General features: G+C 37.0%; 1 protein-coding gene and 1 long non-coding RNA gene across 13 annotated transcripts in view; one reads left to right on the forward strand and one right to left on the reverse strand.

Moving 5' to 3' along the window:
* Nucleotides 1-19,413, forward strand: part of LOC141397490 (uncharacterized) — an 82,053-nt gene that overhangs the window by 61,053 nt on the left and 1,587 nt on the right. The gene's annotated exons all lie outside the window — the stretch shown is intronic.
* Nucleotides 1-19,413, reverse strand: part of LOC141397476 (uncharacterized) — a 655,384-nt gene that overhangs the window by 7,817 nt on the left and 628,154 nt on the right. For 9 of the 12 annotated variants that reach the window (XM_073973773.1, XM_073973783.1, XM_073973777.1 and 6 more), the window contains 2 exons: nucleotides 11,821-12,666; nucleotides 6,210-6,652 (listed from right to left, as the gene is read on the reverse strand). In XM_073973773.1, coding sequence (XP_073829874.1) covers nucleotides 6,210-6,652; nucleotides 11,821-12,666 — 1,289 coding nt within the window. Of the gene's footprint in view, nucleotides 1-3,155; nucleotides 3,247-6,209; nucleotides 6,653-6,900; nucleotides 7,032-11,820; nucleotides 12,667-19,413 lie in introns of those variants that run through there. The other 3 variants (XM_073973780.1, XM_073973781.1, XM_073973782.1) reach the window with 3 other exon arrangements.

Here is a 19,413-nt window from a genome sequence, read left to right on the forward strand (position 1 = left end):
TTTCAACGATTTCGGGGAGATATTGCAGCCACAACTTTCAAAATAGTGAAAATCGGTGGGTACCACTCTATATTAAGGTTTTGACATATACCAACAAATTTCAGGTGGAATATATTATACCCTCAACAAACACTTAATACCATTTCGGGGGGTATTGAGGCCACAACCTTCAAAATACCGAAAATAGGGAGGTACTGTTCTGGACGTGGACCTATACCGACAAGTTTCAGGTGGACAGATTTATACCCCCAGCTAAGACTAAATACCAAATGTCAGCCATTTCGGTGGTATACTGAGGCTAAAACCTTGAAAAAATCGATAATCGGGAGGTACCGACCTATGGGGGCAATATGAAGATGTGGACATATACAGACAAATTTAAGGTGAAACGTTATATACCCCCAACGAAGACTAAATACCAAATTTCAGCCATTTCAGTGGAATATTGAGACTAAAAGCTTCAAAATACCGAAAATCGGGAGGTACCGTTCTATGGGGTCTATATGAAGATGTGGACCTATACAGATACCTATGCAGGTAGAACGTTTAATACCCCCAATGAAGACTAAAAACCAAATTTCAGCCATTTTGAGAGATATTGAATAAGCAGCTTTCAAAATACAGGAAATAGGGAGGTACTGTTCTATGGGGGCTATATGAAGACGTGGACCTATACCGACACATTTCAGGTGGAAAGTTGTATACCCCCAACGATGACCAAACACCAAATTTGAGCCATTTCAGTGGGATATTGAGGCTAAATCCTTCAAAATACCGAAAATCGGGAGGTACAGTTCTATATTCACTCTATGAAGGCGTGGACCTATACCGAAAAAATTCAAAGGTTTATACCCTAAATGTGGACCTAATACCAAATTTCAGCCATTTCGGTGGATTATTGTGGCCACAACCTACAAAATACCGAAAATCGGCAGGTACCGTTCTATGGGGGCAATATGAAGGCGTGGACCTATACCGACAAAATTCTGGGGGAAAGTTTTATACTCCCAACAAAATTTCAACCATTTTGGTGGGATATTGAGGCTAAAACCTTCAAAATGCCAAAAATTGGGAGGTACCTTTTTATGGGGGCTATAGGAAGACGTAGACCTGCCAGGGTTTTGGAGTCGATCAATTTTTGGGTAGACTCTGACTCGAGACCAATTTTTCACGACTCCGACTGCAACTCCGGAGTCGACTCCGAAAATAAATTTCAAGACTCAAAGTGTATAAATTATTTACTTATCTCCAAGTTATCTACCCAGTGATAATACAAAATCCAAATTGCAGGCATTCCAGTGGAAACCCTTCAAAATGCGTTTAATCGGGAGGTACCGTCATATATCAAAACATGGACATATGTCTAGGGTGTCTAAAAAACCGGGTTTTCCAAACGAAACGGTTATCGGTTAATCGAAATTTTAAAACAGGTTTTTGGTTTTCAAAAATGTACAAAACCGGTTAACCGGTTTTGTGAAAGGGGTAAATTAAGTTTAACGACTTCGTTATTATATAATTATCTCATAATATTCGTGCTATTTGACATTAGGTGTGTCTTTTTACGTGATAATTTGTAATAATTATTACGAAATGTTACTAAATGCTGTCTTTTTACACAAAAGTTCAGTAAAAGAGAGCGAAGCGAGAGAATAATTATGACAGTTGTTTGCTAAAAGTTGCTGAAAGAACTTTTCCCAGCAACATTTAGGTAGTTCGATCAGCTGTTTTTTAATCATCTGCTAATGGTCAGCTGCTCAATGTCTATCTGATTTTTGTGGAAAAAACTATAAATATTACCATTCAGGTTTATTTATTGATTATTTTATTAATATATTCATTATTTTTTATTTATTTCGCTTAAAATTTAAGAACTTTTTCATTGCTTTGGAGTTATTTTTTCATTCATGCATTGGCGCCAATGTTTTTGTTTTGGTTATCAACTGATATTTTGCTAAAGTTTACTAAATGTTGTATTTTTACTTTTTTCTCTATTTTCGTATCAGATCTCTCTTACTCTCTGAAAAGAAGTTACTGAAAAATTATTACTGAAAAAGTAAAAATACACAACTATACTACCACGAAGTTGGGAAACCAAAATTAAGGCTGAAATTGTGCTCTAAGAATAGTAAAAACCCAAACATAAGTATATGTATAAGATTGTTTAGCAAAAGTATTATGTTTACATTTTATTAACAGCCTGTTTCTGTATGTCGAAACAAAAATATTTTTCAAATTTAAAGGTATCTGACATTTACAACTTTGCCCTACCTTGTGTTAGTTAAGTTTAGTTTACTTTCAAGAACACAATTTTAATTTAATATTAAAAATATTACTAATTTTTTAAAACCGGTTAACCGACACAAAAAACGTTTTTAGCGAAAACCGGTTTCGGTTTTATAACTCAAAACCGGTTAACCGGTTTTGGAGACCCTACATATGTTTTCTGCCTGGAGGTTTTCTCTCCTTTGACAATACGGAGTACAAAATAACCCCAACTTGAGGTGAAACATGTAGCAAAAGCCTTCAACATAACTCACATCGAACGGTTTCGTTATAAGGTTTCTCTATCAAAACATAGATTAATACTTCCAATTTCCGATTTTGACTTATTTACCCATTGGGATCCCAAGTACTTCGAAATACCTAACATCGGGCAGTACCGTTATATGGGTGCTAAATTAAATCGTGGACCGTGGAGCTACAATTCTTTGTAGAAATGTTTCATACCCCTAGTGGCTATGCAGTAAAATGCTTCAAAATACCAAAAATCAGCCTTTCTATGGAGTTGTACAAAAACATATGTATGTGTGCTTTGTTTTGTTTGTCAAATAGATGTGTGTCGGCATTTTCAATTATAATAATAATTATAATAACTATTTATTGAATTGATTTCTTCAAAATAATGAATGGAACCCCCTTTAAAACGTTTGTAAAAAATTATTTTGCTTCAAGAAAGTGTTGTGAAAATTTGAATTAAAATTTCCATGTTTTTCGCGATTTCGTATTGTTAAGCCTGTTGGTCGTACCCTACACCACTTGTAGTATAAGTTTGTTTTGATCCAAAAGTTTGAAACACAAACATAAACATTTTAAATTATGATTTCTTTGTTATTTCAAATAATAAGAATGTAGGTGAAAATGTATGCAGTACTGACCTGCTTACGGCCGCAGACTGCAATTGGATATTATGACTTGTTCAACAATGACAAGAAAACATTTGGTTTATCCAGTTTTAATACGGTTGGCCTGTAAGCAGACAAAAATTGTTGATATGCATTCAAATTTGTTAATTTAAGTCTTTGAGGAGGGTTACTATATGAACATTTGAAATTAGGTGTAAACTAAAGGAAGGTACTCAACAGTAGCCATAATATTACATTCATATTAGGATAGCAGTGGGTTTTAAAAAATATGGAGGGTGCTTACTCCTAAATGCCTACCACGGAATCGAAAGAGTAAGAGGTTGCAAAAACCAAAATTTCCAATTGATTAGATGGAACTCTTAAAATGGGTTTGGATCCCAAGTATGTATAAACAACGAAATCCGATTCATAGAAATTAGGGTTTTAGACCCCAAGTATGTTTCGACGAAATCCTTTTCAGACAATTTGGAGTCGATTTAGCAATGTCCGTCCGTCTGTCTGGCTGGCTGCTGCGCACGGGTACTCCTTCGGGTACCTATCACACAAAATTAAGACCTGTTCTCCAATCACTTTGATTTTTGTTGAAGCAACTTGCAATTACGACGGTAAAAGTTTTTTCAGGGGCAAGCCCAACTTCTTGAGAAAATAGCATGAAAGACGTAAAAACTATTGAGACCATATGCAGTGGCTGAAGAGCACGGTAACTCTCGAACTGATCAACCGATTTGGTCCAAGTTTTGGCCTTCGTCATATTTTGTCATAGTTTTAGTTCGAAGTTAGGCAATACCGGTCCACAACTTCCGGTACTTCCCCCGAATATTTAAAAAATGTCACTTAAATGGTATGTACGATATCTCTTGAACAAATATTGTCCAAACTTTGGATCACCTAATATCTTTCCAAATTTGGAAAAATTGAGGTACCTTAAGGTACCTCCCCCACAAAAGTTCAAAATTTGTGTCTAAATGCAGTTTAAGGTCGGTCGAAGATCCTATGGAAATTTATACCGATACTGTTCGTTGTGGTCCTGTTTACAACGATATTATGTTTTCCGTAGACAAGTCCGTGCTTACTGGCAAAGTTATACGATGACCCACTGAAATGACTAGTGGGCGCGATATCTATCGAAAAGATATGGCTCCCGAAATAAGATCCACTTCCATAATGGATTATGTTGGTCTATTCCTTTAAGTACCTCCTCTGCAACACTTTTAATCTTTAATTGTAATCCGCATTTTCAAATATCCAAAAGGCCACAAAATACTGAATAGACCCTAAATACATTCGATCTTACCGTAAATGAAAGCTTCAATTCACATAGGCTCAGGGTATATCTCTGTCGGAATAGGCGACAGATACTTTTTTACTTGTGGGGGTTTGCGTTTCTGGCCTAATACTATCACCTCCATTTGGAATTGAACACACTCTATACAAAATCGGTTTGGAACATGAACTTGGGAGTTACCCTTATGTGAGGGCTATCCCAAAATCTATACCTATTTTAAAAATCTTCTGCTGGATGGTTTTCTACTCCCAAAGAAACAAATATACCCAGTAAAATGTTTGATGCCATGGATGCTATTTAATCATGGGTGCAAGTGATCTGGCATGCCATTTTTTGGATCCTATGCATATCATTTTAACCAATGTATTGCTATTCCGACGATAATAAACCTTATATAGCTTTAAACATAATTAGATAAATAAAAGAAAATATATAAGTGCGTAAGTAAAAACACAAACTTCATTTCTATTGGATCGATGGAATGGGTTCAAATGGTGATGAAAAGATCGGATCTTTCACGACTTCCTTCGAATGGGTTCAAATGCTGATGAAAAGATCGGATATTCCACGACTTCCTTTGAATGGGTTCAAATGCTGATGAAAAGATCGGATCTTCCACGACTTTCTTGAATGGGTTCAAGTGATAATGAAAAGATCACATCTTTCACGACTTCCTTTGAATCAATGCATAAGATGGCATGAACACATTCCTTCATATTTTGCTGGGATACAATTTTTCAGTCAATTCGTTGGGAAATGTGGCCAAGGTTCCCGAACTAGGTAAAATCTGGGCGCAACGCAGAAACGCGGACCTACATTGAATATTTTCTTCGAAAATGTGTGCTAACCTCTGAGAAACGAAGATGTCAAATTAGAGCTTCATCAATTGGAAAATATGGTCAAGACCCTCGAAATAGCTAAGATCAGGGGGTACCCATGTATGAGGGCTATACAAAAACGTGAACCTACATTGATGATTTTTGTATAGATGGTTCATATTTACTAAAATTTCAAAATATCAACATTCGACGAAATTCGTTGGGAAATATGGGTAAAACGTCAAAAATACTGGAAATCGGGCTATACCCTTGTATGGCTTTTGGTTAGGGCTTTGAACCTACATAACACATTTTTTGTACCGATGAATCTATATATAATCCGAAGGCCATTTTCAAAGCATTATCATTAACCTTGCGATGTATAGCGCATGTGGGTCCCCAATATTGCCTTTGGTTAACTTTATATATAGGGGGCTTTAAAAAAGTTTGGCCTGAGAATCCAAAACCGTTTTGGAATTTGCCGTACCCCTGATAATAGGTATTATTATTATAAAATAAATATTATGTGAAATATAGAGATGGCCCTCGGGATAGAGGGTACAGCGATTATCTGTGGAAATTTCACGAAAATATCTGTTACAACAATGTGATTTGATTATCAGACCATTTATAGAATATTCTTCGATGTTCTATTATGGGATCTGTATGTTCGGCATACCACCACATCATACTTTACCAATAAAATTAGAAAACCAAAAAAAAGAGAAAAAATATTCTAACATATTCTAAAAACTTGATCCACCAAAACACTATGGGCCAAGAGAGCTATGTATAGGCAAACAGCCACACTAGTTAGTAGTTAGTACCATATTGGAGAGCAGCATACAGAAAAAAGAACAAACGAAACGTAATAACATAAATGAAGAACATTAAACAAACAACGACAACGGGATCTGTTGGATCTTTTTTTTGAGGAAGCATTGTGTCTCTCTACTTGTATACCTTTTTTGTTGTTGCTTATTTGGAAACATAAAACTGGTTTCACCTATGCTGGCTCGTTGCGGTGGCGGTGATCCGGGAAATATAATCATTGGATGACGATTCTTCGTTGGACTTGGCTGCTCCACCGTCAATGTGGGTATTATAAGATCACGTGGTCTTGGCTGTTTTTCTTCCGGTGTTGGTGGTTCCACGTCAATGGTAATGGCGGGGACGTGTACTTGTTGGATAGCAGGTGCAGCTGTTACCGCAACAGCTGGTGTTATACTTAACATGGGTAGTTTGTGGTAGAGGCCCAGACCACCTGGACCACTACTGCTGGCATTCGATGTTGGTTTGTTGAGTTCAGCCATTGAAGTGGTAGTGGTATCCGTTGGTGCTGTTTCCACATCTGAATCGATGAGTCGTGATGATTTCTCCTTTTGCAGGCCAATTATGAGCTTTTCCTTTAAATAAAAAAAAGAAAAGAAGAATTTGAAAAGAGAAACGCGATATTGTTAGTAACTTGCATTAATTTAAAAATTAATTATAATTTATTGTAGCTATGCTTCTAGAGAACATGTTTGTGTCTTCACTATCTAAGTGTCTAATAATATAGGTTTAATATATTATTTATTGTGTGTTTCTGAGGGGTTTTGGTGTAAAGCTAAAATCTAGTCTGTAATACTAGCTTGCTGAGGGCGGAACAATAGCAAAAAGGTATGATTGTATTCTTAGGCAAACAAAAACTTAAATAAAACAATGCATCATTGCCTTTCAACTGAACCATTTTCTTCGTTCATGTTTATTGCCAAATTCTATGACAATACCGCCATCAGAATCAACCTAAGAAAATATTTAAATAAATAAATGTCAATATTATTTATTGCTAACATATTTAATTATACTCTCTACACAACTATAGTAGGATGAAATTTTATGATGATCCGAAATAGAAGAGTCCATTTTAATGTAAGTAAATAATAAGTAAAGAAAATAATAAATCGTCACCTGAAATGCCCAAAGACGTAACCCTCAAAGGGCTATGTTGAGGGTTACGTCGTTGGGCATTTCAGTTGACGAATTAAGCTAACAAGTGTTAAAGACCACACAGAAAATATAACCTTTTTACGTTTTCTTTATTAAACTTTGTTTCTTATGGCCTTTGTGAGAGAACTCTATTGTTAGCACAATGATATGTGACGTAATTTTCACTGATATGTCTAAACGGCGCACAGTGCTGCCACAACAAACAAACATCAAAAACTGTGTTATTAAGTTTTTATGCTAACGAGGGTATATGGTAAAAACCAAAAATGTGTTAATGAATCCGAGTTTCACCCATTCCTAACTCGCGAACTGTTAACATATTGTATATAGTATGACTAAAGTTTTTTAAAATGAAGAGTTTTAGGAGGGATCCCATAACGTCGACCATTAAAATTAATATTCGTGGACGCTGTGTTCATATTTTTACGCGTTGTCTAGTTTCTGTACGTCGGATGCATGTCAAATGCTGTTACTGATATACATATGCATACATTCTCTCAATATAACAACTAAGAAATTTTAAGAATATTTCTTCTTTATAAGAGAATATAAAACACTATATCTTTTGCGCGCATAGGCCAATTTTGTGAACGCAAATAGATTTGAAACCAGGATTTTTTTCTTTAACCTCAATACCAAAAATGGTAGATGTGTTGGCAATTTTTTTTTTATTTTTTTCAAATGGAATTGTAAAGGAAGTTTGGTTTTTTTATTACCATATACACTTTCGTATGGACAATATGTGGCTCATCGAAATAATGTTTTAGACCCCAAGTATGTTTGGACGAAATCAGTTTCAGACAATTTGAAGTTGATTTAGCACTGTCCGTCCGTCTGTCTGGCTGGCTGGCTGGAGCGCACGATAACTCTCACCCGATTCGGTTCGAAACTTTGCCTTTCGTAATATTTTGTCCAAACTTAGTTTAAGTTGGAAGATGGGTTATGTCGGTTCACTCCTTCTAATACCTCCCCCACAAAAGTTCGAAAATGTTCGGAAAATTTGTGTGCACGATAACTCTTGAAGGGAGCAACCGATTTAGCCCATAGTTTGCAAATCGTTAAATTTCCACCAGACTTAGATGAGGTTCCAATATGGACTCAATCGGTCCACTTCTTCGGATACCTCCCATACAAAAGTTTGGAAAAGTTCAGTTTAGGACCTGTTCTTGAATCGCTTTGATTTTTATTGTAACAACTTGTATTCTTGAACTGATCTGCAGACCCGGTTCAAATTGGATTTCGTTATATTTTGTACAAACTTAGTATAAGTTCGAAGATAAGCCATATCTGTCCACACCTTCAGATACCTCCCCCACAAAAGTTCAAAAATGTTCGGAAAAATTGTGCGCACGATAACTCTTGAAGGGAGTGACTGATTTGGTCCATACTTAACACATCCCAATATATCTACCTGATATACATCAGGTTCGAATGTGGACTATATTTGTCCCCTACTTCGGGTACCTTTCACACAAAATGTCGGATAAGTTAACTTTAAGACCTGTTCTCAAATCACTTTGATTTTTTGTTGAAGCAACATGCATTCGCTGCCTCAATTACGAAGGCACTTTTTGAGAAAGCAGCCCGAAAGGTGAAAAACCCATATGTCACTATATATGTATAGTGGCTGGAGAGCACGATAACTCTCGAACTGATAAACCGATTCGGTACAAAATTGGGCCTTCGTCATATTTTTTCCAAACTTAGTTTCAGTTAGAATATGGGCAAAACCGGTCCACAAATTCCGGTACTTCCTTCCGATATTTAAAAAATTTCACAAAAATTGTATGTATGCAAAGTCCATGCTTGTTGGCATAATGGTCCAAAAGTTATACGATGACCCACTAAAATGACTAGTGGACGCGATATCTATTGAAAAGATATGATTCCCAAAATAAGATCCACTTCCATAATGGACTATGTCGGTCCATTGCTTTAAGTACCCCCTCTGAACGCTTTTGAACTTTAATGCTAGTCCACATTTTTGTCGGCAACATCAAATATCTAAAACGGGCCACAAAATTCTGAAAAGACCCTAAACACATTCGATCTGTCCCTAGATGAAAGTTTCAATTCACATAGGCTGAGAGTATAACTCTGTCGGCAAAGGCGACTGATACTTTTTTTACTTGGTTTGGTTAATTTTTTATAGAAGTCCGAAAGTCTTCTGCTAAGAGTCCCACTAGTCTTCTCATCTTATCTTCTACTATTGCACTAATATGAAAGACCTTGTGCTCCTCTATGAGAAATCCTACTGATCATCAACATGAAGACCAACATATTTTCTACATATGTCCTAAGATCTTCTATGAGGAAACATACTGGACCTCAAAGGAGAGATTAGAACTATTTCTATGAGAAGACGTACTGGCCTGCCTATGTAATTCTGAAATATATTGATAAAATTTTTCATTCCACTCTTTCGGGTACAATTCCACAATTTCAAAATGTGAGCTTTTGTTAAGTACTACAAACTTTTGTATTGGATCCAGTTTAAGAAAGAAAGCTTCCGTACAAAAAGCTTTTAAAGTTTTTATTTTTCAGAACTTTTGAAATTTTTTGAAGTCACTAAAGCAGATATTTAGCTGAATACAAGGTATACGGGCACACGACATAGCCGAAATGACATAACCGTTGGTTTCTCACTATTTTATAGTCGTATTTTTACATATCGTCACCATAAATGCCCGAAGTCGTAACCCACAAAATCAAAACTTTACAGGAGAAGCAAAAAACGTTATAAAATGAAAAACTGTTTTATGGAATATAATTCTTATGAGGGCGAGTATTCGGGGTATTATTAATCCTATACGAATTGGAGCAAGAAAACAGCAGAAGCGCTTGGTTTTGGGATGCGTCATTACAACAAAATCTGCAATATTATCCCATTTTCCGAAATGCAATTTCTTGAATAGGATCGTTGTTTTTGAACGTAGAAGCTTGAAATTTTGCCAGAGCATGTATTTGAACTTTATGTATCAGATCCCATCAAAAAACGAATTTCGATTTGCGTGTGGGTTTCGTCTTCAGGCATTTTTGGTGACGATGGTGGTTTATGGGGACGTTTTTAAATATGTATATGAAATAAAAATTATTTTAGTCATTAATAGGCAAAAGGACATTCATTCGTGCAACAGGCAAAATTTTTTTGAGAAAAAATTTTTTTCATTTCAAAATATTTTTTCAAAAAAAAATTGTAAATGGTTTGTGCGGAAACTTTTTTTATAATAAAATTGAATGAATGTTATTTTAGGCATTAGTAGGGAAAAGTTCATTCGTTCTCACTACAGGAAATCATGAGAAAAAATACCAAAAAGTCATAACCCTAATATCTCAACTTCCTGAATAAAGCCTTCCTACTTCAGAACCTCTTATAAAAGCGATAAAATTTTGGCGAAATATGCATGCAGAGAAATGCTTGGATATCAGGTGATCTCTCCTTGCATGTAAAATCATCGACATTGCCTTCATTCACCGTCCACCTTGACAAGGATGATATATTAATTTCTATGTCATGTCCCTCTGTCTGTGAAATCAATATAGAGCTTTAAGGTAGGTTATTCAAGCGTATGAGCGTATGTATCCTCACATATACATACATATTTCGGCAAAACCTGCTAAAACTTTCTAATTTGTTTCTGTTGCTATTTTTCAATCAAGCAGAATCAATATGGAACATGCATTATAAAATATCTTAGAGAAAACAATATATGAGCATGTATTGTCCAAGTATAAGAAAAAAATGAAAATGGTGCATGTTTTATTCATTTTCAGTGGTATATGAAATTACTCTCGGGGTCGACTCCGGAGTCGGAGTCGTGAAAAAAACTGACCTGGAGTCGGAGTCGAAGGAAAAATTGACACCGAAACCCTGGTTTTTAAAGAATTCGACTTTTTTAACGTGCAATGTCTCCGCAACCGTTAGCCAAAAAAACTTAAAATGTACTGAAATGTTTTGCTGAAGTCCCTATATACTTTATAGAACTCAGAACTCCACATATACTTTATAGGGTCTATGTAGATCATAAAAAAGTGTATGATAATGGAATGGAATGTTGGAAATCGTTTTGTAAAAATCTGTTGTAAAAATTTTGAGTTTCAAAGAGAATAACTAAGTAAATATTGAAATAAACAAATTAGAAAATAATATTAAAATTAAATGTACATTTAATTTTATAATGATTTTTTGACTTCTGCGCCGCTAGATCAATAATTTCGACCAGGGCACACTGGTGTCAAATTTAGTTCAACTTGCCTTGACGTTGTTTTTCTTTCTTCTTCTTTTCATTTAATTTCAGTATTCAGACGATACTGCTTTCATAATTAGATAAAAGCTCACATTGTGTGCTTTATTAAAAGGGTCATAATCGGTAACTCGTATCTTAAGCGTTTACCATATGTAATGCCTTTCATGCTTAATATAGCACACAACATTTTATAAACTACTACATAAACAGCGATCTCATTACAATTTAAACACCAAGACTATTCTTTTTACTGATTTTACGACTCGAATCAACGATAATATTAACGGTAAGGAATCCTATAATTCATAATGTATGGTAATTAATGACATTTCACTTACCGACAAATGTGAATCACTTCCATCACTCTTTTCATCATCGTCACTAAAGTCACCACCCGACAATGGATCTTCCTGGAATATTGGACTATTGGAACGATGTCCACGCTGCATAATTGGCGTCAAAGCTGGCGATGGTATGGGCGTGGGCATTTCACGTATTGGCGATAGGCACTTATTATTTATGCCACTGCTTGGTATCTCAAGCAATATTGTCGGTGGGTGGAGAAGATTATTCGTTGACGACGAAGTCGATGAAGATGGTGATGTGCTCTTGTGCGCATTGAGAACATCTAAGACAGGCACTTCGATAGTTGTCTGGCGATAGAATACCGGAGAGTCGGGGGGTCCACTAGAAAAGCTAACTGGTGTGTGCATTGATGATGTCGAAGATTCATCATCACCGGGTGCATCATCTTGGGGACTGGACACAGTAGGTGTTGTCGAGGGTGAAACAAATACCGAAGCTGATGTGGATGGTATGGCGGCCGTTGTGACATTTGATGTATTCGCAGCAGCAAAGTTTCTAAACATGGCCAATATTGAATCAGCACTAGAAACTTTGGGTCTAGCTGGCGAACCAATGCGACAACGTGGCGGTGGAAGACCCATGGTCAGGCCACTAAGCTGATTGTTGTTTGTGCTGCCCATTTCACTGCCACTGGTTTGTATGGAACGCAAACCGAAATCAGTTAATGCCAGATCGGAACTTGAAAAGGAATCACTGCCATGATTGGAAGTGGTGCTGTGCGGTGAGCGTATGTCATTGGTGCAGGGTGATGGTGGCATGGAACTAGCTCGCAATTGTATATCTGTTGGCAGGCTAAGGGCACTAGAGTTACGAGTTGCCTGTTTGGAGATGAAGGAAAATAATGTTTAGACAATTTGTATGTGAAAATTTAAATAAGAATAGTAAAAAAACAAGAACACACAAAGAGGATTTTGAAAACTAGATTTTCATTATCTAGCAATTACTCTAAAGACAATTTGAACACAGCGTGTTTATGATTCCCAGACAAACATTTGGTTCGAAATGTGAAAATGTGTTTGATGAATGACATTCGCTTTCGCAATGTGTTATGTTTTTTTTCTTGGTTGGGTGTTTTGTGTCATTTTTCTACTACATGATTGAATGGCTACAAAGAAGAAATCTCATTGCTTTGGTGCTTTTCAAATGATAATCGCAATTAATTTGCTATGAAGAATTTCTGTACAAATAGTTTGTGCTGTCAATTGTGTAAAATTTGTTTTGGTTTAGAAATATTAGAATTCAATACTTTTCTTTTTGAAGAGTTTTTTTTGTCTGTCTGTTTTTGTTTAGAGGAATGCCTCCTTTTCTTCTTCGTTGCTGGGATGAGTTCGTATGTAGAGACTCTTTGATTTTGCCTGAGAATCATAACCCTTCTAATCGATGTAATAAAAAAACAGTAGATAAAAATCAGGTTGATAAATGAAAATTGATAAATGAAAATTGATAAATATTAAACATTGATAGTACACAATATTTATGGTTTTGATAAAAATATTGTAATATACACCATACATCAACTTGAACCTTTGCACACACAAGCAAAAATGAAACCTCTCTTTACTCGCGAGCAAGCAAAGAGAGCTTCTCTCTCCACTCACTAACTGAAAAAGCATGCACTGACAACAGTGTTTGCTCAATAAATTTTTTCCTTTATACCAGCGTCAAACATTTGTTATTTCAAAAAAATAAATAAAAAAAATATTTTTCTATTTGGACCAATATTAAAGATCATAGCTTCTTTAATATTGGACCAAATATTTCTTTGCATATAGTTTTTACAGAATTAGATTTTTTCAAGGCGCGATATCTCTGGAACCAATAGTCAAAAAAATCTGAAAATATACTGAAATGTTTTGCTGATGAGCAGCATCCCCACAGCAAATAATAATAGAAATCAAAAATTACTTTTTGAAAAAGTGTCCAATTTCCCTCAGAAATTCCTATACATATTCTTGATATGCATAAAATTCTAAGTTGAAATAACGATGTTTGTCCGTCTGTCTGTTGATATTTTTAAAATAGAACAGTACCTCCAGATGTTTGGTATTTACATTGTTGTAGACTCGTTATCACACCTAAATGGTTGACATTTGTTATTTAGTCGTCGTTGGAAGCGTTGAACTTTCCCCCAGAATTTTTTGCTATAAGTCTACAATTTTATATAACCCCCATAAAACGGTATTTCCCGACTTTCGGTATTTTCAGAATGTTAGCCGCATTATCACATCGAAATGCCTGACATTCCATCTTTAGTCTTTGTTGAGAGCGCTGAACTTTCCATCGAAAACTTTTTCCTATAAGTCCATGTTTTGATTTAGCCCCTATAGAACGGTACCTCCCGATTTTCGGTATTTTCAGAATTTTAGCCTCATTGTCACACTGAAATTTGGTCATTTGTATTTCGTGTAGATCCATGATTTAATGTAGCCCCGATATAACGGTACCGCTTGTTGGGCGGCTCAAGCAAAATAGGTTTGTATTGAACAGATTGATGCAGCAAGAACTAGTTCCCTCACCTCCACTTCTGGTGCGATTCTGCCTCAGAACGTTGTAACCATCGCTATGCGACCATGATATTCTTCCGAATTTTCAAGTCCACTAATTTCTCGATCTCACCTGGGAGTCCATTGCAATTAAATTGCAAAATGATGCATTCTTAGGGACGGGCTGGTGTTAAGTGCTGCGTGGGAGGACTGCTGGAGAGTCTCATATTCTAATGATGATGACGATGAAGAATCAACCTTGTCTCTGCGATAATACCTAACATGGATGAGTCCAAAACAAACGCTAAGTTGCACCAATTTCGGACAGCAATTGCATCTCACCGTAGTTTAAGTGTGATGGATGCGCTTGTTACAGAACGAGCACATCCAAATTAGTAGCTGGCAATGCAGGATATGCAGACCCAACACAAACTATATAAATACAAACTTAGGTACACTTAGTTGGGAGCCCCTGGGTGGACCGCCGATGAAGTGCGGTTCTGAGAAAATCCGGTGTCGAAGAACCTGCCGACTTGGGTTGCTATACGTGCATCTACATTAACAATATTCTCGAAATACATAAAAACTGAAGGTTCTTTTATTTAAGCATGGACTTATATGGATAGTTTAGGGAAGTATTCTACATTCTGTGAAAACGAAATTAAAATCTGTTCTTGCAAGGAATTTTTTGTATCTGTCGAAATGATTTCGGTGGGATAATCTGACTAAGAATTTTAAGAAACCGAAAATCGTCCTATTCCAGAACATGGATCTACATATGTTGACAATTTCTGATGGAGAAGTTTTGTGACCACTGGAAACTTCAAATATTAAATTACATTTCGTTCGGTCTAAAAACAAATGCCCAGCAAAATAAATTGGAAGTAGTGCAATGTGGACTAGTTCTGTCACGGCATGTTTTGATGCAGTTCAACCGGAGTCGTGAAAAAGGCACTCCAGTCCTCACATTTTAACCGCATTTGGATGCAAACCAAAGAATCACATCCACTTGTCACATTTTAACAACATCCGGATGCAGTTCGGCGAAGTCGTGAAAAAGGCACTCCAATTCCTCACAATTTAACAGCATCCGGATGCAGTCCAAACGGAGTCGTGAAAAAGGCACTCCGTTCGCTACATATTATTAGCAGTTGTTAGAGATCCCTACATGTACATAAATCAGTTTGTACATCTCTACAGGCAGCGGCATACACTTTCCAATAAGAGATAAGCGTGTTAACATTTTCAAACATTTGTTAATACAAACTAAGGGGTAGTTTACACTATATGTAAATGTCATATGACATGAAATTTTCCATCATTATATAGTCGCTAATATGTGCAATATTGGGGATTTTCCTAGCGCCATTTACTTTGTGCGTCTACAACAGCAAAATTGTAATAAAATAACGTCTCCACATTGCCTGCATGGTTAGATATGGAATGTTTTAATTTCGTGTCATATGACATTGATAGATAGTGTAAACTACCTCTAAATAATATTTCATTTGTTAACATTTTTCCGGCAACTCAAGAGAAGAAATTTTCCGAATGGAGTGCTGTTAGAGTTCATGTCGAGATCTTAACTGGTGATGGGAAGACAACCCATTTAGCAAATGAAGCAAAAACAGTTCAGCTTGGAACAAATGGAGAGCGGAGGAAACACGCATGTTTGCGATTGAATTCAATGGAGAAATTTCATAATTTGTGTTAATGTAATAAAGTTATTAATATTTTTGTTTTACACAAATAATGCATTTTATTTGTTCTGGCATATTTTGTAATGGCTTGCACAATTTCCGCAGAATGCCTGTATCAAAACACGTGCTTTGGACTGCCTCTTATTCTACCCCAAAGGGTTAGTTAAAATGCAATGCCAAAGGGTCAGTTAAAATGCAGTGCCAGAGGGTCAGTTAAAATGCAGTGCCAAAGGGTCAGTTAAAATGCAGTGCAATGGAGTGCCTCTTTCCGTAGTCACGCTCTTGTAAAAATCATGAGTGAAAATGCATAATTTGATGCACTTCCAGATCACTTGTACATATCATTTAACTGCCTCTTTGGAGGCAAACTTTTTGCTGGGTGGCGAAACCCTTAAAATACTTTAATCGGGAGTTATCGTAGTATAGGGCTATACCAACACATGGGCCCACATTGACAAATTTTGGGGAAGAAGTGTTGTGACCACTGGGAACCTCAAATGTAATATTACAGGTGGTTCGGTCTAAAAATGTAGTTAATATGTTCAAAATACATAAAATCGGAAAGCCGTTATTTGGCGGCTATACAAAAACATGGCCCTATATTGACAAATTTTGGTGCAGAAGTTTTGTGACCACTGCGAATGTTGTTGTTGTAGAAACGCAAATATGTTCGTTTGTCTATTATTTCAGTTATCAGGTTCTGGTTCCTCTGTATGCAGGCTCAAAAATACTGCAACCTGGACTGATTGCGTCCATAAAGAATGAGGGGACAGGTAAGTGGGGTTAGCTGGGCAGCTAAACAAATGCAGTATGTCGTGATCGTACAATCATAAACATACATAACGATCTCTAAGCCGTCTGGAGGGTGTGGAATATCAAAAAGTTAGAGGTAGAGGTTACACATATCACCCCTAGTTGGGGAACTCCCTGTTTCACTCTACGGGGTTTGGACTTCTTGTTTCTGAATTCCACAAACGACTGGCGTCCGCACATATAGGTGATTACCCAACATTTTAAAAACGGCTGAGAGTAGTCTTCTCTATATCCTCGAACAGCTCGGAATGGTTGACCGTATCGAAGGCCTTCGATAGGTCAAGAGCAATCATGACTGTTCGGTCGCATGGCCCGTTCTGGTTCAGTCCTCTACTGATATGTGTGGATATGGCGTCTAATACTGTTATAGTATTATGTATTTTCCAAAATCCATGTTAATGTCATAGGAAGGAGTAGTGCCTCTAGGATCTTTGCTACTGGCGACAGAAGTGAAATCGGCCTGTACGATTCACCTCTGCTGGCATCCTTGCCAGGCTTTAGTACGAGACTACCCCGCTAACTTTCCGGGCTTCTGGTACAATATGGCTGGGTAAGGATAGGTTGAGGACACAACTATAGGTTGAGGACACTTGTTAGATACTCAACTTCGGGTTCTTTCAGTTGCTGAAGCATTACCATCGATATTCGGTGTGGACCCAACGTTTTCAATGATTTCGCGATTCGGGTGGCATCTGCAACATCGCCCATCGTAAATTGTGGGTCAATTACTGTCACGCTTTGGAAGTAACAGCCGTTCTGTCATACTTCTTTCCAGAAGTCGAGAGCGTTGCCCACAATTTACTTAATCCTGTGCCAATGTTGAATTGCTTGCATTTGCGACCCTATAAAGTATATATGTATATCGTCAATATAGGTGCATGTTTTTGTATATAACGGTACCTCCCGATTTTCGGTATTTTGTGGATTTTAGCTACAAATTCTAACCTATAGGTCTCTGGTTTGGTATAGCACCCATATAACCGAGCCTACCGATTTTCGGTATTTTGAGGATTTTAGCTAAAATTTTTAACGGAATTAGCTGCAATTTGACATTTGAGGTTCTCAGTGGCCACGAAATTTCCTCAATAAATATATTAACATAGGTGCATGTTTTGGTATAGACCCCATATAACTGTTCCTCCCGTTTTTCGGTATTTTGAGGACTTTAGCTACAATGTTTAACCGAACTAGTTGTAATTTGACATTTGAGGGTCTCAGTGGTCTTGCAACTTCTCCACCAAAAATCGTTAACAGAGGTCCAGGCAACTACCTAGTTTCGGTATTTTGAGGATTCTTCTACAAATTTTAACCGAACTAGCTGTAGTTTGACATTTGATGTGTCAGTGGTCAGGAAATTTCTCCACCAAAAATCGTCAATATAGGTCCATGTTTTGGTACAGCCCCATATAACGGTACTTCCCTATTGTCGGTATTTTAAGGATTTTAGCAGCAATGTTTCACCGAACTAGCTGATATTTGACATTTGAGGTTCTCAATAATCGCGAAACTTCTCCACCAAAAATCATCAATATAGGTCCACGTTTTGGTATATCCCCCATATAACGGTACCTCCCGATTTTCGGTATTTTAAGTATTTTAGCTACAATGTTTAACCGAACTAGCTGTAATTTGACATTTGATGGTCTCAGTAGTCACGAAACTTCTCTACAAAAAATCGTCAACTTAGGTCTATGGTTTGGTATAGCACCCATTCAACGGTGCTTACGATTTTCGGTATTTTGAGGAATTTAGATACGATTTTTAACCGAATTAGCTGTAATATCACATTTGAGGTTATCTTTGGTCACGAAACTGTTCCACTAAAAATCGAACTAGCTGTAATTTTACATTTGAAGTCTTCAGTGGCCACGAAACTTCTTAACTACATTGTTTGACGGAACTACCCCCAATTTGACTTTGGAGTTTCCCTGCAGTTATAAAACTTTTTCACCAAAAATTTTAAAGATAGATCCACACTTTGATATAACCCCGTAGGTGGTGCCTTTCACCTGGTTGAACGTAATTTTTATATTAGATTAGATAATTAAGGCATTTGGGGTATGCGTAGTCGAAAAGTTGTGAAAGGAAACTAATTAGGACAATTTTATGGTGGATGGTATAAAAAGTTCGGTCCGGCCGCACTTAACGACTTTTTACTTGTTCCACGTATGTTCGCCTACTAGCCTGTTGACTTCAAGAGTAATTGTTCCAGAAACATCCCAGGCGGGACAAGGGTGCAATGAGTGCACCCCGATTCACATTAGCTCAATGATATGGGACCTATTGTTTATCGCCGAGTCCGAACGACGTGTCTTAAGACACCACTTGTAGAGAAGTTTTACACGGCTGATATACTCAGGAAATGTCGCCAACATTACTGAGGGGTATTTCGCCACCGTCCAACCCCGACCTTCAGCGTGCAAGGCGGGCGTGCATACCATTGCACTACGGTGGCACCAAGAGTAAGCTTTCTAAATCTCGGGTCTTCAGAATTCTTACGACGAAGCTCATCACGCTCTGCTAGGAAATTTGGTCTTATTTCGGGTATTCGACCAGCAGGTATGTAGCG

This window comes from Musca autumnalis, unplaced genomic scaffold (genome assembly GCF_047663935.1).
Source record: "Musca autumnalis isolate F117 unplaced genomic scaffold, ASM4766393v1 scaffold_3, whole genome shotgun sequence".
Taxonomy (NCBI): Eukaryota; Metazoa; Arthropoda; class Insecta; order Diptera; family Muscidae; genus Musca; species Musca autumnalis.